This window comes from Macaca mulatta, chromosome 20 (genome assembly GCF_049350105.2).
Source record: "Macaca mulatta isolate MMU2019108-1 chromosome 20, T2T-MMU8v2.0, whole genome shotgun sequence".
Classification (NCBI taxonomy): domain Eukaryota; kingdom Metazoa; phylum Chordata; class Mammalia; order Primates; family Cercopithecidae; genus Macaca; species Macaca mulatta.
In genome coordinates, this window is record NC_133425.1 from 69,383,430 (window position 1) to 69,405,096 (window position 21,667).

General features: G+C 52.3%; 1 protein-coding gene and 1 long non-coding RNA gene across 51 annotated transcripts in view; one reads left to right on the forward strand and one right to left on the reverse strand.

Annotated features, from left to right (window-relative positions):
• The window catches only part of FCSK (fucose kinase), a 28,330-nt gene extending 10,937 nt beyond the window's left edge, over window positions 1-17,393 (reverse strand). For 3 of the 50 annotated variants that reach the window (XR_013411160.1, XR_013411156.1, XM_015126522.3), the window contains exons 1-11: window positions 17,068-17,393; window positions 13,789-13,851; window positions 7,410-7,513; window positions 6,907-7,058; window positions 5,546-5,596; window positions 3,687-3,812; window positions 2,681-2,753; window positions 2,163-2,260; window positions 1,679-1,759; window positions 671-790; window positions 317-488 (exon numbers count right to left, since the gene is read on the reverse strand). Coding sequence is in view for 44 of the 50 variants with exons in the window: in XM_015126522.3 (XP_014982008.2) it covers window positions 317-488; window positions 671-790; window positions 1,679-1,759; window positions 2,163-2,260; window positions 2,681-2,753; window positions 3,687-3,812; window positions 5,546-5,596; window positions 6,907-7,058; window positions 7,410-7,491 (955 nt within the window). In the remaining 6 variants the exon portion in view is untranslated. Of the gene's footprint in view, window positions 1-316; window positions 513-619; window positions 791-1,678; window positions 1,760-2,162; window positions 2,261-2,680; window positions 2,790-3,619; window positions 3,905-5,545; window positions 5,659-6,874; window positions 7,059-7,409; window positions 7,514-9,402; window positions 9,512-13,788; window positions 13,852-16,953 lie in introns of all 50 variants that reach the window. The other 47 variants (XR_013411159.1, XR_013411155.1, XM_015126524.3 and 44 more) reach the window with 43 other exon arrangements.
• Window positions 1,470-17,369, forward strand: LOC144337727 (uncharacterized). Its single transcript, XR_013411200.1, has 2 exons — window positions 1,470-3,288; window positions 16,933-17,369. It is a non-coding gene; the product is annotated as an uncharacterized LOC144337727 (long non-coding RNA).
• Window positions 17,394-21,667: the final 4,274 nt, after the last annotated feature.

Here is a 21,667-nt window from a genome sequence, read left to right on the forward strand (position 1 = left end):
AATCGCTTGAACCCAGGAGGCGGAGGTTGCAGTGAGCTGAGATGGCAACACCTCACTCTAGCCGGGGCGACAGAGAGAGACTCCGTTTCAAAAAACAAAACAAACAAAGTGGACAGGCTGGGAGAGCCTAGGAATGAGACAAAAGGAAGACAGGAAGGGGAAGGAGGTAGCTCAGTGCGGGGCTCTGGCACAGGACAGGAGAACTGCCCAGTCCCTGTGCTAGGCTGCCTGGCCCCGCATGCAGTGAGCAGCTCCATTCTTGGGGTCCTCACTCCCATGGTCTCCCCACCCCAGGGAGCTGAAAGGCAGTACCCACCCATGGAAAGGGGCTGATCGCGAAGCTCCCTCCACAGCTGGGCCCGGGCACTCTGCAGATAACCTGCTACATCCGCATCGCCTTGCCCCAACTCTGGGGGCCTCCCCACCAGGAAGTCCTCCCTGGTCACGTTCTCAGCCATGCAGTACAGAATGTCAAAAAACAGAGACAGCTGCAGGAAGGGGAAGAAGCACAGCTATTGGCGTGGCAGGGGTTTAGCCCCCAAGTTCTGAGGCTAAACCAGGGCCGTCCCGTCTGTGGAGACTCTGCCCCAGAGAGGGGAAGTGGCTGGCCTGAGGCCACACAGTGCCTCATCCCCAGGCCAGGCCCCCCCAGCTGCCCTCCCCCAGTCACCTGAACAGGCCGGGCTCCAGAGTCCAAGCCCAGGTAGGTGCAGGCATCCAGGGGCGGGCTCACGTGGGTGGCTAGGAGGCGCTCGGCAGTCTCCACAGAGAAGAAGACAACCCCAGAGACCTGGAAGGGACCCCAAAAGGATCAGAGACAGAGAGCCCTGGACCAGGCCCTGGTACAAGTCAGGGAGGGCACATGCAGACGGTCCACATGAAGCTGAGTGCCACACCAGGCAGGGAGTGTCGCCTTCTGACCACTCCACCACCCAGACTCCAGGCTTCTTTGGGGCAGCTCCCACCAAGGCACCTTCTGGGACCCCCTCAACTGTCAGGCCTCCTCCCAAACCCAGCTCTCTACCCTCGCAGTGGCCCACTCCCAGATTTCCCCGCCTCTCCAATCCTTGCCCCTCATGCTGGAAGCATTCCCGGAGTCTGGCTCTAGGCCTCCTCCCGTCACACTCCTTAACTTGCTCACATTCTGGTTCTAGGCTTCCTTTTTGTGTTTGAGCTTTTGAGGTTTGTTTTGTTTTGTTTTGTTTTGCAGCGGACAGGGGGTTGATTCAGAGTCTCACTCTGTCACCCCGGCTGGAGTGCAGTGGCATGATCTCCGCTCACTGCAACCTCTGCCTCCTGGGTTCAAGCGATTCTCGGGCCTCCACCTCCCAAGTAGTTGAGATTACAGGCACACGCCACCATGTTCAGCTAACTGTTGTATTTTTAGTAGAGACAAGATTTCACCATGTTGCCCAGGCTGGTCTCGAACTTCTGACCTCAACTGATCCACCCACCTCAGCCTCCTAAAGTGCTTGGATTACAGGCATGAGCCACCGTGCACACCTGGTTCTAGGCTTTCTGGTTCAGGACAAGACCCTGAATTTCAAGATTACCCTATCCTCAGATTCTAGCACTACCTTGTCCTGGAGGCTTCCAGAAGGAATTGAAGGAAGACAAACCCTCCCTTCCCATCCCATAAGGTCCCCAAAGCCCCACAACCTGGGCCCAGCAGCCATACCAGTGGCACCCGTCCATCAGGCCTGACACACCGCTGAATCTCTGCCTCAGTGCCCTGGTAGTAAATGTCCAAAACGAGGCCCTATATGCAGGGAGAAACAGAATCAGGGGAGGGAGCAGGAAGGGATCTGGAAGGAGGCCACAGCCACAGGTAGCAGCAAGGGCGTTCTTCAAAGCAAAGCTGAAGATGCAAGGCTGGCAGTTGCTGGCGTTCTCAGGAGGCCTGAGATTTCTACTCCACGATGGCGGAGGACAGGCTTTAAATATCTTCGCAGCCCCAAGCCCGGGCACAGAGACCGGGCACAGAGACCGGGCAGGCGGTCAGTGTGAAATGTATTTTTGGCCAGAGTGAGGGAGCACTGGCGCCGCTGCCATGGAGGAAACTCCTTGGATTCAGGAGCATGCCAAGAAATCCAGGATGAGAGGTTGACCAGTGACAGGGGGAAGGCTGCCCCAGTCGGCTCCACTGCCCCCAGGGGAACTACCTGGGGGTCAGTGAGGTAGACGCCATGATTCCGAGCGTAGGCCAAGCTCCCTGGGAGGGCGATCACTCTGGCTCCCCGGAAGCTGTCCCAGCTGATCCCTGTGGGGTGGGGCAGTCAGGAGGCTCCCAGGGGCCTCGACCCAAGGCAGGGAGTCCCCCGCCAGGAGGAAGCAAGAGCCCAGGGCTGGGGCACCCAGGCGCCTCTAAAAGGGAAATACGGCTTCCAAGCCAAATGGACATTCCCCTGGGAAAATGACAGCCCTTCTCTCCCAAAGTTCTTCCGCAGAACCCCGTGGGGCAGAAGGGGCAGGGCTGCTTCTGTCCATCCTATAGACAGACGGACTGAGGCACAGCAGGAGAAGCCCTGCCTCCACCGGGCTTCATTCTCCACACCCTCCAGCTTCCCATCTAACAGGGCAGTGGGGCAGGCCCAGAGGCAAGGTGGGCAAAGAAAGGCAGAGCTGGCTTCTCGCTGTGGCTGTGACGAGGGAAGGTGGTCCCAGGTAGTCTCAGGCTCACCAGGATTTACAGGAACAGACAGCAGCATGTCGGTACTGCAGACCCACACGCCTGGCGGGGAGCCCGGGCCCAGCTGCGGCGGGGGAAGGAGACAGAACACAGCTGGTGCCTGACCTAGCGCTTCACCTGCCCTCAAGGATACTGTGCTGTTGACGTAACAGGGTCCTCCAAGACCTGGTCTGCCCCGCCCTCTGGCTGACCCGGATTTACAGCTTCTCCCATGTGACTAACTTTTTTGTTGTTACTGTGACAGGGTCTCACTCTGTCACCCAGGCTGGAATGCAGTAGTGAGACCGTAGCTCACTGCAGCCTCAAACTCCTGGGCTCAAGCGATCTTCCTGCCTCAGCCTCTTGAGTAGCTGGGACTACAAGTGCATGCCACCATGCCCAGGTAATTATTTAAAAATTATTTTGTAGAGAGGGGGTCTTGCTGTGTTGCCCAGGCTGGTCATGAACTCTTGGCCTCAAGTGATCCTCCCACCCTGGCCTCTGAAAGTGCTGAAATTATAGGCATGAGCCACTGCCCCCAGACACAACTAACTTCTTGAAGCTCTTTTTTTCTTTTTTTTTTTTTTGAGACGGAGTCTCGCTCTGTCGACCAGACTGGAGTGCAGTGGCCAGATCTTAGCTCACTGCAAGCTCCGCCTCCCGGGTTCACGCCATTCTCCTGCCTCAGCCTCCTGAGTAGCTGGGACTACAGGCACCCGCCACCACGCCCGGCTAGTTTTTTTGTATTTTTTTTTAGTAGAGATGGGGTTTCACAGTGTTAGCCAAGATGGTCTCCATCTCCTGACCTCGTGATCTGCCCGTCTCGGCCTCCCAAAGTGCTGGGATTACAGGCTTGAGCCACCGTGCCCGGCCGAAGCTCTTAACTAACACTAGGCACCCTCAAAACCATTCCTCCTGGGGCCCCCCAGCTGAGCCAGCATAGATCATAGCTGGGGAACAGTGGGAGGGAAGTGGCTCTACCTGAGACAAGGCACTAGCGGTCACCACCCAGCCTCACCCGATAGGTCATGATGTCCAGCAGGCAGTCCAGGTTGCAGACCAAGGCTTCCACGGGGGCCTCGGGGTTCTCCACAGGGAGGCAGGTGAAGGCCCTGCCACAGTCATCAAAGGGGAAATCTCGACCCTGGGAGTGGGGGGACTGGTGAGGAAGCCCCGGTGCAGACAGCCCAAGGCCATCTCATCAGCTTTGCAGGCTGAAAGCCATCCAGTGGAGGGCTGATAAAAAATGTTCTCTTGATATTTTCTCCTACAATATATTTTTATATTATGCATTGCATTGCATTGCACTGAAATTTTTTAGACGAAGTCTTGCTCTGTTGCCCAGGCTGGAGTGTAGTGGCGCGATCTCAGCTCACTGCAAGCTCCACCTCCCAGGTTCAAGCAATTCTCCCACCTCAGCCTCCCAAGTAGCTGGGACTACAGGCGTGTACTACCACATCCGGATAATTTTTGTATTTTTAGTAGCGACAGGGTTTCACCATGTTAGTCAGGCTGGTCTCAAACTCCTGACCTCAAGTGATCTGCCCACCTTGGCCTCCCAAATTGCTGGGATTACAGGCATGAGCCACCGTGCCCGGCCACCAGGCCCTGTTTTAAGCGTTTACATGTAGTGTCTCAGAATGTTCATATCCACGTTGGGAGGAAACTGAGGCCTAAAAAGGGTTAAGTGACTTCCCCATGGTTATAGAGCTGATAAGCCTGGATTCTAGTCAATGCATAGAGTTAGATGGATATATATATATATATATATTTTTTTTTTTTTTTTTTTTTTTGAGATGGAGTCTCACTCTGTCACCCAGGCTGGAGTGCAATGGCGTGATCTCAGCTCACTGCAACCTCTGCCTCCCAGATTCAAGTGATTCTTCTGCCCCAGCCTCCCAAGTAGCTGGGACTACAGGCATGCACCACCATGCCTGGCTAATTTTTTGTATTTTTAGTAGAGACAGGGTTTCCCCATGCTGCCCAGGCTGGTCTCGAACTCCTGACCTCGTGATCTGCCCGCCTCAGCCTCCCAAAGTGCTGGGATTACATGTGTGAGACACTGCACCCAGCCTATATTTTTATTTTTTGAGACGGTCACCCGAGCTGGAGTGCAGTGGTGTAACCATAACTCACTGCAGCCTCAACCTCCCAGGCTCAAGTGATCCTCCCACCTCAGCCCCCTGAGGAGCTGGGACTACAGGCGTGCATTACCATGGCGGCTAATTTTTGTATTTCTTTTTTTTTTTTTTTTTTTTTTGAGACGGAGTCTCGCTCTGTCGCCCAGGTTGGAGTGCAGTGGCCGGATCTCAGCTCACTGCAAGCTCCGCCTCCCGGGTTCATGCCATTCTCCTGCCTCAGCCTCCCAAGTAGCTGGGACTACAGGCGCCCGCCACCTCGCCCGGCTAGTTTTTTGTATTTTTTAGTAGAGACGGGGTTTCACCGTGTTAGCCAGGATGGTCTCCATCTCCTGACCTCGTGATCCGCCCGTCTCAGCCTCCCAAAGTGCTGGGATTACAGGCTTGAGCCACCGCGCCCGGCCATAATTTTTGTATTTCTTATAGAGATGGGGTTTCACCATGTTGCCCAGGCTGGTCTGAATCTCCTGGGCTCAAGCAATCCTCCCGCCTTGGGCTCCCGAAGTGCTGAGATTTACAGGCGTGAGCCACCGTGCCCGGCCCTAGATGGACCTTTTAATCTGATATTCTGCTGGGAAAATACGTGGTATATATTTAGCCAATTCAGTTTTTAGACATTTAGAATCTTCCAGATTTCACCTTGCACACACACTGTGGCAGAACATGCCTGAAGTCCTGCTCAACTCCACGAACTGGGATTCCGGCCTTCTGCTTGGCCCCCGCCCCAGAGCTCATTTACCATGTGCAGAATGAGGATCCAGGCCGAGTGCAGGACGTCGGATGTGACCACCTGCAGGAGTGGGAAAGCCCTGTGAAGAGAGGCCTCAGGCAGAGGCCCTGGAGGATGGCACCCTCCAATCCAGAGAGAGACCCCAACACAAATTTACTCAGGTACTCAAGGGACAAAAGGCAAGGTCAAACCAATGGCCACAGGCAGGCAAGGGGTAGCCCTGGTCCCTCCTGGATAAGGCAGCCCAGGGCCCTCCACCTGGGCCACCTTCTTGCTGCCTGGTTTGTTGCTGCTGTTGTTGGCTGTTTTTCGACAGGGTCTCACTCTGTCACCCAGTCTGGAGTGCAGTGGTATGATCCCAGCTCACTGTAGCCTCGGTCTCTTAGGCTAAAGTGAGCCTCCCACCTCAGCCTCTTAACTAGCTGGGACTACAGGTGTGTACTGCCACACCTGGCTACCTCTTTTTTTTTTTTTTTTTTTTTGAGATGCAGTCTTGCTCTGTCGCCCAGGCTGGAATGCAGTGGCATGATCTCGGCTCTCTGCAACCTCTGCCTCCCGGGTTCAAGCGATTCTCCTGCCTCAGCCTCCCGAGTAGCTGAGATTACAGGTGTGAGCAGCCAGGCCCGGCTAATTTTTTTATTTTTATTAGAGAGGGGGTTTCACCACATTGGTCAGGCTGGTCTTCAACTCCTGACCTCAGGTGATCCGCCCACCTCGGCCTCCCAAAGTGCTGGGATTACAGGCATGAGCCACCGCACCCGGCCTCTGCTGTCTGTTTTGAAGGGGAGGTTATAGGCGACAACAACTGGGGCCTGGCTGGGTGACTCTGGGGAGTCAGCTCCATAGCAACTACAGTGGTCCCCTCCCCTGCTGGTGCCATCTCCCTCTGCAGAGCATGTCCAAGCCTGTGCCTACCCTCACTCTGCACACAAAGGTGCTATGCAGATGAGGTGACCAGGTGAAGTGGCTGGTTGCACAGGAGACACGGGACCAGTGGGATGCTGACTCACATGCTCTGCCCAAAGCAGACAGTCACATCTCAGTTCCAGTGAACAGTTAGTTGCCATGTGGGGATGACAGCCCAGACTAGCAAGACCTTTGAATGTTTCAAGAGAAGCCAGAAAGCCTCACTCTGAGATATTGGCTCCAACTCTCTAAAAACACTGCAAAAGCTGGCCCTGCCTTCTGCCCTCACTTGGACGACAAGGCAAAGATGAGTCCACCCAATTTACAGAAACAAAAACTGAGGCCAGTGCGGAAGCCAATGCTGAATTAGCCAGGGCAGTGGAGCCAGAGGAGCTGGGGATCTCAGAAATGACCTGGTTCCAGCAGGGACACGGACCAGGGAGGTGGCCCTGGTGAGCACTCACAGTGAAGCCTGCCCGGGCACTCAGGTGTTCAGCAGCCACCAGCAGGGCGTTAAGGGTGGCTCCTCCGCTGCCCACACGCTTCTCTGGGTCCTCCACGGCCAGTAACAGCGTCCCAGCAGGGATCTGCTCGCGCTTCTGCCGCACTTCCAGTTCTAGGGTCAGAAGAGACACTGGGACCTGACCCCCAGCTCTCTGCCCTGGCCCAAAGCACCTGAGCAAGCCTATTGATCATCAGTGTTTGATCTTCCTTGACTTAGCTTTCCATATAGAAGGCCATTAGATCTTCACCCAACTCAGTGAGAGAAGTCCTATTACTCCCATCTTACAGATGAGAAAACCGAGACACAAGGAATGACATGCCATGTATGCTGTCACATGGCTAGGGAGAAGTGCGATCTGGGTTTGAACCCAGGTCGGCCTGGCACCTGGTGTTGGAGGGACATAGCCAGGAAGGGGAGGGAGGTTCTCCATTAGGGGCAAGGTGGGAAGGGGGAGTCCCCTACCTCTCTGAAAGACCTGGACACTGTCCTTGTACTGGCAGGTCAGGATGACGACCGTCCAATCAACTCCCTTTGGCTGCTCCATTCTGGCCAAGCAGAGGGGCTTCCTGAGATGGCAATATGAGTAGATATGACTATTTGTTAAACTGTCATAACTAAAATTAATTATTTTTGTATGCGATCTATGATTTTAACATGTATAGATTCATGTTGGTATCACCACTATCTACACTCAGACAAACTTCCTCATGCAACCTCTCCTCCCCGCCTAACCTGTGACAACCACTGATCTGCTCTCTAAAGCTACAGTTTCATCGACTTAAAAAATGTCGGCCGGGGCCGGGCGCAGTGGCGCACGCCTCTAATCCCAGCACTTTGGGAGGCCGAGGCGGGTAGATCACAAGGTCAGGAGATCGAGACCATCCTGGCTAACACGGTGAAACCCCCGTCTCTACTAAAAGTACAAAAAACCAGCTGGGCATGGTGGCAACTGCCTGTAGTCCCGGCTACTCAGGAGGCTGAGGCAAGAGAATGACGTGAATCCAGGAGGCGGGGCTTTCAGTGAGCCAAGATCGCGCCACTGCACTCCAGCCTGGGCAACAGTGCATGACTCTGTCTCAAAGAAAAAAAAAAAATGTCGGCCGGGCGCAGAGGCTCATGCCTGCAATCCTAGCACTTTGGGAGGCTGAGGCGGGCAGATCACCTGAGGTCAGGAGTTCGAGACCAGCCTGGCCAACATGGCAAAACCTCTTCTCTACTAAAAATACAAAAATTAGCCAGGTGTGGTGGCGTGTGCCTGTAGTCCCAGCTACTCAGGAAGCTAAGGTGGGAGGACTGCTTGAGCCTGGAAGATTATGGCTGCAGTGGGCTATGATTGTACCACTGCACTCCAGCCTGGGTCACAGAACAAGACCCTATCTCTAATTAATTAACTAAAATAAAATAAAGGCCAGGACCGGTGCAGTGGCTCACGTCTATAATCCCAGCACTTTGGAAGACCAAAGTGGGAGGATTGCTTGAGCCCAGGAGGTTAAGGCTGCAGTGAGCCATGATCACTCCACTGCACTCCAGCCTGGTTGACAGAGCAAGACCTCAAAGAAAAGAGTCAAATAAAATGGAATATAATCTTTTGAGATTATCTTCTTTCATCCAACATGATGCCTCTGAGACGTATCCAAGTCATTGCGCATATCCGTGGCCCAAGCCTTTTATCGGAGGAGCAGTGTTCCCTCGCACAGACGGGCCGCATCTGTTTCTCCATTTACCCACTGAAGAGCATCTGGGCTGTCTCCAGTTTTTGGCAGATATGAATAGTCCTGCTATGAACCTCTGGAGACAGGTTCGTGTGAACAGAAGATTTCATCTCTCTAGGTGGACACCAAGGCGGATGACGGGGTCACACGATCAGCGTGTCTGCTGACATTACAAAATGTGGATGGGTGCCATTTCCCCAGGGAGTGTGCCCAGGAAGGAGGAAGGGAGGGCAGCAGGATAGGGTAAGAGTTGGGGCCACCCAGAGCAAGGGGGAAAGGAGGTTGAGAGCAAATGCCTAACCCCACCCCTCAGGCTCCTCAAGCTGATGGGGGTTCCCTGGAGAGGGGGGCAGCTGTGGGGAGCACATATGCACACAGAGCTGCAGGAGTGGGCACTCGGGGACCTCCCTTCCCAGGGGTCTCATCCAGCCCAGCAGGGGATGCAGCCGTACCCGCCCGCCATCTTCCTCCAGGGCACTCTCAGCAAGTAGGGGCAAAGCAAGGCCAAAGATTTGGCTTCACCCCTACCCCTGTCTCCCCAACCTGCCAGCACTCCTGCCATATGTAAAACCAATCTGACTCCTGAGCCCCTGGCCTCCCCGAGACCAATGAGTCCCCAGGAGTACCTGCACATTCACCTCTGGCAGGGCTCCCACTGCTGTCCCACAAAGCAGCACCCCCACTTCCTCCCTCCAGCCCTCAAAGCTCAGCATGGGAAAAGACCACGCAAGTAAGCTGCTCACCACCGGCTGAGCTGCGCCCTTAGCACGCATCTGGTGGTCAGCCCACATCCCAGCCAAAGTGACAGGAAACCTGAAGCTCAGCCACAGGCTCTTCTTGTGCCAGGCTCTGCTGCCACCAGAAGAGAAAAGGCTGACAGGACACTACCACTCAGCAACACCCACACCTTCAGGAAAAGCCTCTGTCAGTAACAGAAATTGCTCCATTCCCTACTCAGCCCAGAAGAGAAAACCAGAGGGGACATTCCAGCTAGAAATCCCAGCCAGGCACTTGAGGGTGAAGGCTTCTCCCAGGACACCCACCAAGCTCTCCCTCCAACTTTGCCACCAATTCACCATATGGCTGTAGGCACCTCTAACCCTCAGGTCAGCTGCAACAGGGAGTTTAACTAACAGATGCCCCCAGCTGCTACGATCTGAATCTCCCACCTTGTTTACATGGAGGCCACGCTTCCAACCAACCTTCTCTTTTTTTTTTTTTTTTTTTTTTTTTTGGAGACGGAGTCTCGCTCTGTCGCCCAGGCTGGAGTGCAGTGGCGCGATCTCAGCTCACTGCAAGCTCCGCCTCCCGGGTTCACGCCATTCTCCTGCCTCAGCCTCCCAAGTAGCTGGGACTACAGGCGCCCGCCACCTCGCCCGGCTAGTTTTTTGTATTTTTTAGTAGAGACGGGGTTTCACCGTGTTAGCCAGGATGGTCTCGATCTCCTGACCTCATGATCCGCCCGTCTCGGCCTCCCAAAGTGCTGGGATTACAGGCTTGAGCCACCGCGCCCGGCCTCCAACCAACCTTCTCAAAACCAATGACTGAGCACAGCTGGCACACTGAAATAGACCTCTATTCCTGTGAGATTCCAGACTCCTCTGGCAGGCAGCTTAGAACTGCACTGTCTTAGAACTGCACTGCCACCCGGGCGTGGTGGCTTACACCTGTAATCCCAGCACTTTGGGAGGCCAAAGTGCACAGATCACGAGGTCAGGAGTTCCAGACCAGCCTGGCCAATATGATGAAACCCCATCTCTACCAAAAATACAAAAATTAGCCAGGTGTGGTGGCACTTGCCTGTAGTCCCAGCTACCCGGGAGGCTGAGTCAGGATAATCACTTGAACCCGGGAGGCAGAGGTTGCGGTAAGCTAAGATTGCGCCACTGCACTCCAGCCTGGGTGACAGAGCGAGATTCCATCTCCAAAAAAAAAAAAAAGAGGCCGGATGCGGTGGCTCACATCTGTAATTCCAGCACTTTGGGAGACTGAGGCGGGCGGATTGCCTGAGGTCAGGAGTTTGAGACCAGCCTAGCCAACACGGCGAAACTTCATCTCTACTAAAAATACAAAAATTAGCCAGGTGTGGTGGCGGGCGCCTGTGATTCCAGCTACTTGGGAGGCTGAGACAGGAGAATCACTTCAACCTGGGAGACAGAGGTTGCAGTGAGCCGAGACTATACCATTGCACGGCAGCCTGAGCAAGAAGAGCAAAAATCTATCTCGAAAAAAAAAAAAGATGAAGAAATTGCTGGGTGTGGTGGCTCATGCCTATAATTCCAGCATTTTGGGAGGCCAAGAGGCCAAGTCAGGAGGATCACTTGAGCCCAAGAGTTAGAAATCAGCCTGGGCAACATACGGAGACCTTGACTCTACAAAAAAAAAAAAAAAAAAAACACGAAGAAATGAAGCACAGAGAGATGAAATAACTTGCCAAAGCTAGCAAGTGGCACAGCCAAGTTTGATACTAAACCTTTTTTCCAGAGTATCCATTTTATTCCCTTTTTTTCTTTTTGAGCTGGATCTTAGTGTATCCCCCAGGCTGGATTGCAGTGGTACAATCTCAGCTCACTATAATCTCCACCTCCTGGGTTCAAGCAATTCTCCTGCCTCAGCCTCCCGAGTAGCTGGGATTACAGGCACGTGCCAACACGCCTGACTAATTTTTGTATTTTTAGTAAAGATGGGGTTTCACCATGTTGGCCAGGCTGGTCTCAAACTTTTGACCTCAGGTGATCCACCTGCCTCGGCTTTCCAAAGTGCTGGGATTACAGGCATGAGCCACCATGCCCAGCCTCTTTTTATATTGCCTTTTTTACTTTTTTTTTTTTTTTTTTTTAAAGACAGGGTCTCAGTCTGTCACCCAGACTGGAGTGTAATGGTGCAATCATAGCTCACTGCAGCCTCAACCTCCCAGGCCCAAGCAATCCTGCTACCTCAGCCTCCTGTATAGCTGGGACCATAGGCAGACGCCACCATGCCTAGCTAATATTTTCTTTTTTTTTTTTTTTTTTTTTTTTTGAGACGGAGTCTCGCTCTGTCACCCGGGCTGGAGTGCAGTGGCCGGATCTCAGCTCACTGCAAGCTCCGCCTCCCAGGTTTATGCCATTCTCCTGCCTCAGCCTCCCGAGTAGCTGGGACTACAGGCGCCCGCCACCTCGCCCGGCTAGTTTTTTGTATTTTTTAGTAGAGACGGGGTTTCACGGTGTTCGCCAGGATGGTCTCGATCTCCTGACCTCGTAATCCGCCCGTCTCGGCCTCCCAAAGTGCTGGGATTACAGGCTTGAGCCACCGCGCCCGGCCACCTAGCTAATATTTTCTTTTTTTTTTTTTTTTTTTTTTTTTTTTTTTGAGACAGAGTCTCGCTCTGTCACCCGAGCTGGAGTACAGTGGCCGGATCTCAGCTCACTGCAAGCTCCGCCTCCCGGGTTTACGCCATTCTCCTGCCTCAGCCTCCCAAGTAGCTGGGACTACAGGCGCCCGCCACCTCGCCCAGCTAGTTTTTTGTATTTTTTAGTAGAGACGGGGTTTCACCGTGTTAGCCAGGATGGTCTCGATCTCCTGACCTCGTGATCCGCCCGTCTCGGCCTCCCAAAGTGCTGGGATTACAGGCTTGAGCCACCGCGCCCGGCCAATATTTTCATTATTTGTTTTCTTTTTAAGAGATCGGGTCTTGGGCCGGGCGCGGTGGCTCAAGCCTGTAATCCCAGCACTTTGGGAGGCCGAGACGGGCGGATCACGAGGTCAGGAGATCGAGACCATCCTGGCTAACACAATGAAACCCCGTCTCTACTAAAAATACAAAAAAATTAGCCGGGCGAGGTGGTGGGCGCCTGTAGTCCCAGCTACTCGGGAGGCTGAGGCAGGAGAATGGCGTAAACCCGGGAGGCGGAGCTTGCAGTGGGCCGAGATAGCGCCACTGCACTCCAGCCTGGGCGACAGAGCGAGACTCCATCTCAAAAAAAAAAAAAAAAAAAAAAAAAAGAGATCAGGTCTTGCCGTGTTGCCCAAGCTGGTCTCAAACTCCTGGACTCAAGCAATCCTCCTGCCTCAGCCTTTAAATTAATTAATTTTTAAATTCATGCTTCCCAGGCTACTACAGGGTCCACTTGCTCAACCACTACAATAAACCTACTTTGTAGAGCTGAAGTACAAAAGGAGTAAATATATGTAAAGAGCTCAGTATGTATTATCTATTGTAATTATGACAAAGCCTAAACAAATACAAGGGAGGGATGATTTAATAATAATAGCCACTAGGAGGTCAGGCACAGTGGCTTACGCCTGTAATCCCAGCACTTTGGGAGGCCAAGGCAGGCAGATCACTTGAAGTCAGAAGTTCAAGAGCAGCCTAGCCAACATGGTAAACCCTGTCTCTACTAAAAACACAAAAATTGGCCAGGCGTGGTGGCAGGTACCTATAATCCCAGTTACTCAGGAGGCTGAGGCAGGAGCATCTTTTGCACCCGGGAGGTGGAGGTTGCAGTGAGCCAAGATCATGCCACTGCACTCCAGCCTGGGTGACAGAGCGAGATTCTGTCTAAAAAAAATTAAATTAAAATTAATAGGCCGGGCACGGTGGCTCATGCCTGTAATCCCAGCACTTTGGGAGGCCGAGGCAGGTGGATCACCTGAGGTCAGGAGTTTGAGACCAGCCTGGCCAACATGGTGAAACCCCATCTCTACCAAAAATTCAAAAGTTAGCCGGGCACGGGGGTGGGCACCTGTAATCCCAGTTACTCAGGAGGCTGAGGCAGGAGAATCGCTTGAACCTAGGAAGCAGTGGTTGCAGTGAGCCGAGATCGTTCCACTGCACTGCAGCCTGGGGGACAGAGCGAGACTTTGCCTCAGAAAGGAAACGAAAAGGAAAGGAAGAAGGAAGGAAGGAAAGAAGGGAGGGAGGGAGGGAAGGAAGAAAAGAAGGAAGGAAGGAAGGAAAGAAGGAAGGAAGGAAGGAAGGAAGGAAGGAAAGGAGGAAAGAAAAGCCACCAGGACTGAGCACTCTGGACCACAGTTAAGGTGCTGTGATTTTTTGTATCCTGACAACACCCTTAGACCCTGCAAGATAAATATTATCTCCTATTATCTCCACTTCACAGAGGCCAGGAATAGTCAAAGTTGCAACATACCTGGGTCTTTTGGATTCTTATTCAGCTGATGCTGATAATGTTATCTGGTTCCAAGCAAAGGCACTGAAAGACAGCAAGAGGCCAGGCACGGTGGCTCACACCTGTAATTCCAGCACTTTGAGTGGCGAAGGCAGGTGGATTGCTTGAGCCCAGGAGTTTGAGACCAGCCTGAGCAACATGGCAAAACCCCATCGCTACCAAACACACACACACACACACACACACAGAAATTAGCCGGGCATAGTGACTGTGCTATAGTCCCAGCTACTCAGGAGGCTGAGGCAGGAGCACTGCTTCAGCCCTGGGGGCAGAGATTGCAGTAAGCTGGCACCACTGCATTCCACCCTGGGTAACAGAGCCAGACCCTGTCTGGAAAAAAAAAAAAAAAAAAGACAGCAAGAAAGAAATCCTTGAAATGGCAGGCTGTGGTGGTTCACATCCGGAATCCCAGCATTTTAGGAGGCCAAAGTGGACAGTTGAGGTCAGGGGTTCAAGGCCAGCCTGGCCAACATGGCAAAACCCCATCTCTGTTAAAAGTACAAAAATTAGCTGGGTGTAGTGATGTGCGCTTGTAGTCCCATCTACCCAGGAGGCTGAGGCAGGAGAATCACTTGAACCCAGGAGGCGGAGGCTGCAGTTAGCCAAGATCATGCCACTGCACTCTAGCCTGGGCAACAGAGTGACTCTGTCACAAGAAAAAAAAAAGAAAGAAATGCCCCAAAGAGAGTCCAATGGCCCAGAAGGTCTGAGCCTAGTCTTCATCTCAGCATAGTGCTGGAGAGACATGGGCAGGTGACAGGTCATGACCAGAGTGGGGAGGGTATCCCTGACTAATGATGGGGCAGAGGAACAGTCCTGGGTTGAGTATCAGTCCCAAAAGTCTTTGTCCCCATCTCTACCTCTTCCTGTAGGCTCCTAGGCAAGTTACTTGACCTTTTTTCCTTTCTTTTTTTTTAGATAGAATCTCGCTCTGTCGCCCAGGCTGGAGTGCAGTGGTACGATCTTGGCTCACTGCAACCTCCACCTCCCAGGTTCAAGCGATTCTCCTGCCTCAGCCTCCCGAGTAACTGGGACTACAGGTGCCCACCACCATGCCTGGATAATTTTTTGTATTTTTAGTAGAGACGGGGTTTCACCATGCTGGCCAGGCTGGTCTCGAACTCCTGATCTTGGGATCCGCCCACCTCGGCCTCCCAAAGTGCTGGGATTATAGGCATGAGCCACTGCGCCCAGCAGTTACTTAACCTCTCTAAGCCTCAGTTTCCTAATCTGAAATTTAAGGCCAAAGACATCAACTTCCCAGGACTGTTTTCAACATGAAATACAATGTAAAGTATGTGGCACACACCAGTGGCTCAATGAATGATAGATCTTTCCAGCCAGGCAAGGAAGCAGGAGAGTTTAACCTGTCCCTGAAGGAGGAAGGACTGGAAGCTCTCAAACATTCTCTGAGTTAAAGATTGCCCTGAAGAAGAAAAAAATCAGGGAAGGCCTGGGGAATCAAGCAAGGCTGAGAGGCATCCCCTGAGAGATTAACACAAAAGGTAAAATGATACAGGTAGCAAATACATACGGAGTGCTTTTTTCAGGCACTATGGCAAAGGCACATCAGTGTCACTTCATACGACCTACCCATCAGTCCTAAGAATTGGCTCTTATCTCACTGAAGCTCTAGACAAGAAAACTGTAGTTTAAAAAGCAGAAACGCCTGGCGCCGTGGCTCACGCCTGTAATCCCAGCACTTTGGGAGGCCAAGGCGGGTGGATCACGAGGTCAGGAGATCGAGACCATCCTGGCTAACACGGTGAAACCCCGTCTCTACTAAAATTGTAAAAAAAATTAGCTGGGCATGGTGGCAGGCACCTGTAGTCCCAGCTACTTGGGAGGCTGAGGCAGGAGAATGGCGTGAACCCGGGAGGCAGAGCTTGCAGTGAGCCGAGATCGCGCCCCTGCACTCCAGCCTGGGCCACTGAGCGAGACTCGTCTCAAAAAAAAAAAAAAAAAAAAAAAGCAGAAACATAGCCATTAGGTTGGCGCAAAAGTAATTTTGCCTTTTGCCATTCCTTTAATAGTACAGGCAGGCTAGGTTTTTGTTTTGTTTTGTTTTTGAGAAACAGGGTCCCACTCTGTCACCAGAGGGTGGAATGCAGTGGTGTGATCACAGCTCACTGCAGCCTCAAACTCCTAGGCTCCAGCGATCCTCCAATCCCAGCCTCCCATGTAGCTGGGACTATGCATGAGTCCTGCTAGTTTTTATTTTTTGTTGAGATAGGGTCTCGCTTTGTTGCCCAGGCTGACCTACAACTCCCGGACTCAAGTAATCCTCCCGCCTTGACCTTCCAAAGTGTTGGGATTATAGGTGTGAGCCACCAGGCCTGGCTTTTTTGTTTTTTTGTTTTTGTTTTTGTTTTTTTTGAGAGACTCTCACTCTGTCGCCAGGCTGGAGTGCAATGGTGTGATCTCGGCTCACTGCAATCTCCACTTCCTAGGTTCAAACGATTCTCCTGCCTCAGCCTCCCAAGTAGCTGGGATTACAGAAGTGCACCAACACGCCCAGCTAACTTTCGTATTATTAGTAGAGACGGGGTTTTACCATGTTGGCCAGGATGGTCTCAAACTCCTGACCACAGGTGATCTACCAGCTTCGGCCTCCCAAAGTGCTGGGATTACAGGCGTGAGCCACCTCACCCGGGTTTTTGTTTTGTTTTGTTTTTGTTTTTAATTAATAGTTCGCTGGAGTTACACAATCTCAAGGGGGACAGAGAAAGTGTGCCCTAAGGCCCTAAGGTTCACTGCAACCTCCACCTACTGAGGTCAAGAGATTCTCCTGCCTCAGCCTCCCAAGAAGCTGGGATTACAGGCATGAGCCTTGGCGCCCGGCCTCTATCCACTTCCAATAGAGCCTCATCTGCTGAGATCAAGTTGAAATATTTTTAGTGTCCTCACCCCCACGCTGTCCAAGACTGGGATAGGGCTGGGGAGCCAGAGAGAGAATAAAGTACTAAGAACTCTTCATATGAACCTTTTGAAGACAGGTGGGTCAGGGACTGCACATTTTATAACTTTAAAGAGGAAAAAAAAGCTCACGGAGGACTCTGATTTGCTGCCTTCTGAAATAACAGACCGAAAGAAGTTAAATGGGAGTAAAATCGTGTTGTAAATTACCCAACAGCGTATCATTGAGATTCGTGCATAATACGGAGCCCCGGCCGCGTAAACTGAGACAGGAGAAGCGGCCTCAAAGTAAAATCAGAGCAGCGCCGGCATCCAGAGTCCCACCTGCCTCAGGGTGAGGATCCTCTGAGGTCCGCATCCCTCCCGGTCCCAGCCGCCCGCAGGTCCCGCCGCACCAGCCGGGTCCCGGGGCTCCTTGGAAGACCCAGGCCAAGGGGACGCGGGAGCGCAGAAACCCCTGTGGGCTCCCGGGGACACCGCAAAGCTCCCGGGGACTCTTCCCTGTCAGGACCCGGGTGGCCCGCGGCTCGACTCGGTGCTCCCAGTCAGTGAGGGTGCACCGGAAAGCTGCTGGGGCGCAGAGGCCCTGCGGGGACCCTCGCGGACTGACGTACCTGCCGCCGCCCGGCGCTCGGCGGAGCGGGCTCTTTAACGCGGGGCTGCGCGACCCTCGCTGTGCACGCTGGGAAATGTAGTTTCACCTCCGCGCCCCGCCTGGCCGGGCCCCCGCCCAGCATAAGACACTCTCGGAGCCACCGCACGGGCCAGCGTGGGTGGCCGGGGCAGCGCTTTCCTGAAGTGCAGCGGGGCTGCGATCCAGAAGGGAGGTGGGTAGAGGGCCGCTCCAGGACCCACGAAACTACAACTCCCAGAGGACCGATGCGCCTTAAAGACACAGGCCCTTTTTCTGGGACTTAGGGATCCGGGTTAACGTGTTGCTTTTTTGTTTGTTTTCTGGTTTGGGTTTGTTTATTTGTTTGGTTTTTTTTTTTTTTTTTTGAGACAGAGTCTCGCTCTGTCGCCCAGGCTGGAGTGCAGTGGCCGGATCTCAGCTCACTGCAAGCTCCGCCTCCCGGGTTTACGCCATTCTCCTGCCTCAGCCTCCCGAGTAGCTGGGACTACAGGCGCCCACCATCTCGCCCGGCTAGTTTTTTTTGTATTTTTTAGTAGAGACGGGGTTTCACCGTGTTAGCCAGAATGGTCTTGATCTCCTGACCTCGTGATTCGCCCGTCTCGGCCTCCCAAAGTGCTGGGATTACAGGCTTGAGCCACCGCGCCCGGCCTTGTTTGTTTTTTTTAACCCCTTCTGGACGGCATCAGGAGCTGTCGCTTTCCTCGGGAGAGAAATCCACTGATGAAGGGAAAAAAAAAATCACAATTTGCCCAAGCGAAAGCAGCTGCCATTGGATTTGCAGTTAGAAGGGTTTGCGCTGGTTTCATCACGTGGGTCCTTTGCGAAGAAACTTTCCAACTGCGTAGTGGGGAGAGGATCTGCGGAGCTTTTGGGAAAGTTGTGAATGGTAGCATTGATTGTCATAGATGAAAACTGGAAATACTCTTGAGTGTCTCTCTCTGGGTTACTCTGTGAAAGGAAAATAAATCTCAAGACCCCAAAGTCACTAAGCCAAAGGGAAAAGTCAAGCTGGGAACTGCATCAGGCAAACCTACCTCCCATTTTATTCCTAAACAAGATAACCACAAAGATAAAAAAGCTAGATATGGCCTGGCTCTCACAATTTGCCCACTAGGAAATTCCTTGTGTGCCCCAAAATCTGTACCCTCAAACAGTTCTGTGGAATTTCACTCTGACAATGTAAATTGATCACTTATCTTCACAGGTGCTGGACTTTGACAGAACTCAAAGTCATTTCTCTGCTCACGTGAGACAAATGCATATCTCATTGCTTCTCCTGCCCTATGTTTATTTTTTCTTATGTAAAGATGCAAATTCACTAAGCTAGATGAAAGCATAAGTGACTAGTCCTCTATCCCCCTCTCACATGTGAAAGGCTGATCAAAGGCTCAGAAGAATGCATTTGCCTCTTACCTACCCATGCCTTTAAAAAATTTCATCTTTCAGGCCAGGCGCGGTGGCTCACACCTGTAGTCCCAGCCCTTTGGGAGACCAAGGCGGGTGGATCACAAGGTCAGGAGTTCGAGACCAGCCTGGCCAATATGGTGAAACCCTGTCTACTAAAAATACAAAAATTAGCTGAGCGTGGTGTCACGTGCCTGTAGTCCCAGCTGCTTGGGAGGCTGAGGCAGGAGAATTGCTTGAACCTGGGAGACAGAGATTGTAGTGAGCTGAGATCGTACCACTGCACTCCAGCCTGAGCAACACAGCAAGGCTCCACCTCAAAAAAAAAGAAAAAAAAATTTCCTCTTTCCCCAATATCTGACCTTTCTCATATTGAAGCCCTCAAAATCATCTTTGCAGAAAGGTACAGACCTGTCTCCCAGGTACACACGTTCTTAACTTTGGCAAAATAAACTTGTAAATTGATTGAGACCAGTCTCAGGTGCCTTTCGGTTTACAACTGGAAAACTAGGCACATCCATGCAAGACAGATCTATATGTTCAGTAGGGAGTGATGTTCAGGACCTCATGTTAAGGGAAAAGCAGCAAGTTGTACAGCAACATGTATGGGAAGCCCCTCAAATCAAAAATAATGTTTATGGATAGACAGTGTGCGGATACACAGGAACAGGGCTGGAAAGGAATGCATGCTAGGGAGAGACTGCTAAGGGTGGGAACAAGTGGGGAGAACTTGAGCTTTGTCTGTATTGTTTGAATTTTTCTTACAAGAATGTACTTTCCAAATCTGTTGTTAATAAGGAGCCTAAGGCTGGGCACAGGGGCTCACACCTGTAATCCCAACACTTTGGGAGGCCAAGGTCGGAGGATGGCTTGAGCTTGGGAGTTCAAGACCAGCCTGGGAAACGTAGCAAGACCCTGTCTCTAAAATATACATAAATTAGAGCCGGGTGAGGTGTCTCATGCCTGTAATCCCAGCACTTTGGGAGGCCAAGGCAGGCAGAAAACTCTGGGTCAGGAGTTCAAGATCAGCCTGGCCAATTTTTTTGTTATTGTTGTTTTGACACAGAGTCTCACTCTGTTGCCCAGGCTGGAGTACAGTGGTGCAATCTCGGCTCACTGCAACCTCCGCCTCCCGGGTTCAAGCGATTCTCTTGCCTCAGCCTCCCGAGTAGCTGGGATTACAGGTGTGTGCCACCACGCTCAGCTAATTTTTGTATTTTTAGTAGAGACAGGGTTTCGCCATGTTCAGGCTGGTCCTGAACTCCTGACCTCAGGTGATCCACCCGCCTCGGCCTCCCAAAGTGCTAGGATTACGAGCGTGAGCCATTGCGCCCAGCCAGTGGCCAAGTTTTAAACATGAAAATTAGTCAGGCGTGGTGACAGGCGCCTGTAATCCAGTTATTCAGCAAGCTGAGTCAGGAGAGTCATTCGAAGCCAGGAGGCAGAGATTGCAGTGAGCTGAGATCGTGTCACTGCACTCCAGCCTGGGTGACAGAGTGACATTCTGTCTCAAAAAATAAAATATAATATATATATAAATTTACAAAATAAGAAGGCTGAGAGGCCCTGAGGTCAGTCATAATGGAGATGGACCCGGCTCTAACTCTGTGTAACCATCTATAAAGTGGGTGAATAATAGTATCAAATGTCTGAAATTGTCGTGAGAGTAGGATAAATGCTTGACTCCATAGTAAATGCTCAAAAAGTACTAACCGTTATAATTACTGTCATTATTCCCATCTTGCTCCATTAAAGCAGGATGTTTGGTTTGTTCACCATTGTACCCTCAGGCCCTAGAACAGTGCTGAGGACGTGGTAGGTGGTTAAAAACAACTGGTTGGCCGGGTGCGGTGGCTCACACCTGTAATCCCAGCACTTTGGGAGGCGGAGGCAGGAAGACCACCTGAGGTCAGGAGTTTGAGACCAGCCTGGCCAACATGGTGAAATCCCTTCTCTACTAAAAATACAAAAATTAGCCTGGCATGGTGGTGGGCGCCTGTAATCCCAGCTACTCAGGACGCTGAAGCAGGAGAATCGCTTGAATCTGGGAGGCGGAGGTTGCAGTGAGCTGGGATCGCACCACTGCACTCCAGCTTGGGCAACAGAGCAAGACTTCGTCTCAAAAAAAAAAAAAACAACTGGTTGAATGAATGAAGAGCAACCTCCTGCTCAGCTCCCACCACCCGCCTCCTATTCACACTCTCTGCTTCCCTCAGTCTTCTCCCACTGGAGTCATCCCCTGTCTACACTTGCCCCAGGTCTCATCCTCCTTCTCCCACTTCAGTGCCTGCTGTTTCTTCCGTGAACCCAGGAGGCCTCCAGGGAGGTGATGAGCTGCCTCCCACTGCTGCTGTTCTCAGCAATGCAGGTCCCAGGCGCCGCAGTGAAGTGGGAGGCAGGGATGCCTGCAACTGCAGCTTTGGCGGGGACTCAAGAAAAGAGAATGTGCCCCCAAGGAGCTCAGAGGCAAAGAGCTCCACCCTGCCTTCTAGGGCAGTATGGTTGGCAGAGGAGAGGTAGCTTTTTCCAGGCTGCTCTGGCACCTCCCTGCCTGAGAAGCAAAGAAACTCAAGGAACGTTTTTAGTAAAATGAAACCCTCAGTGCAGCAGCAGACACAAAAATCTGTACATGGTTTCACCATCTGGGGTACACAGAGCCATTACACACACACACACACTCTCTGTTACAAAATACAGCACAGTCGGCTGGGCATGGTGGTTCACGCCTGTAATCCCAGCACTATGGGAGTCTGAGGTGGGAGGATCATGAGGTCAGGAGTTCGAGACCAGCCTGGCCGACACAGTGAAACCTGTCTCTACTAAAAATGCAAAAAATTAGTGGAGATGGTGGCAGGTGCCTGTAATCCCAGCTACTCAGGAGGCTGA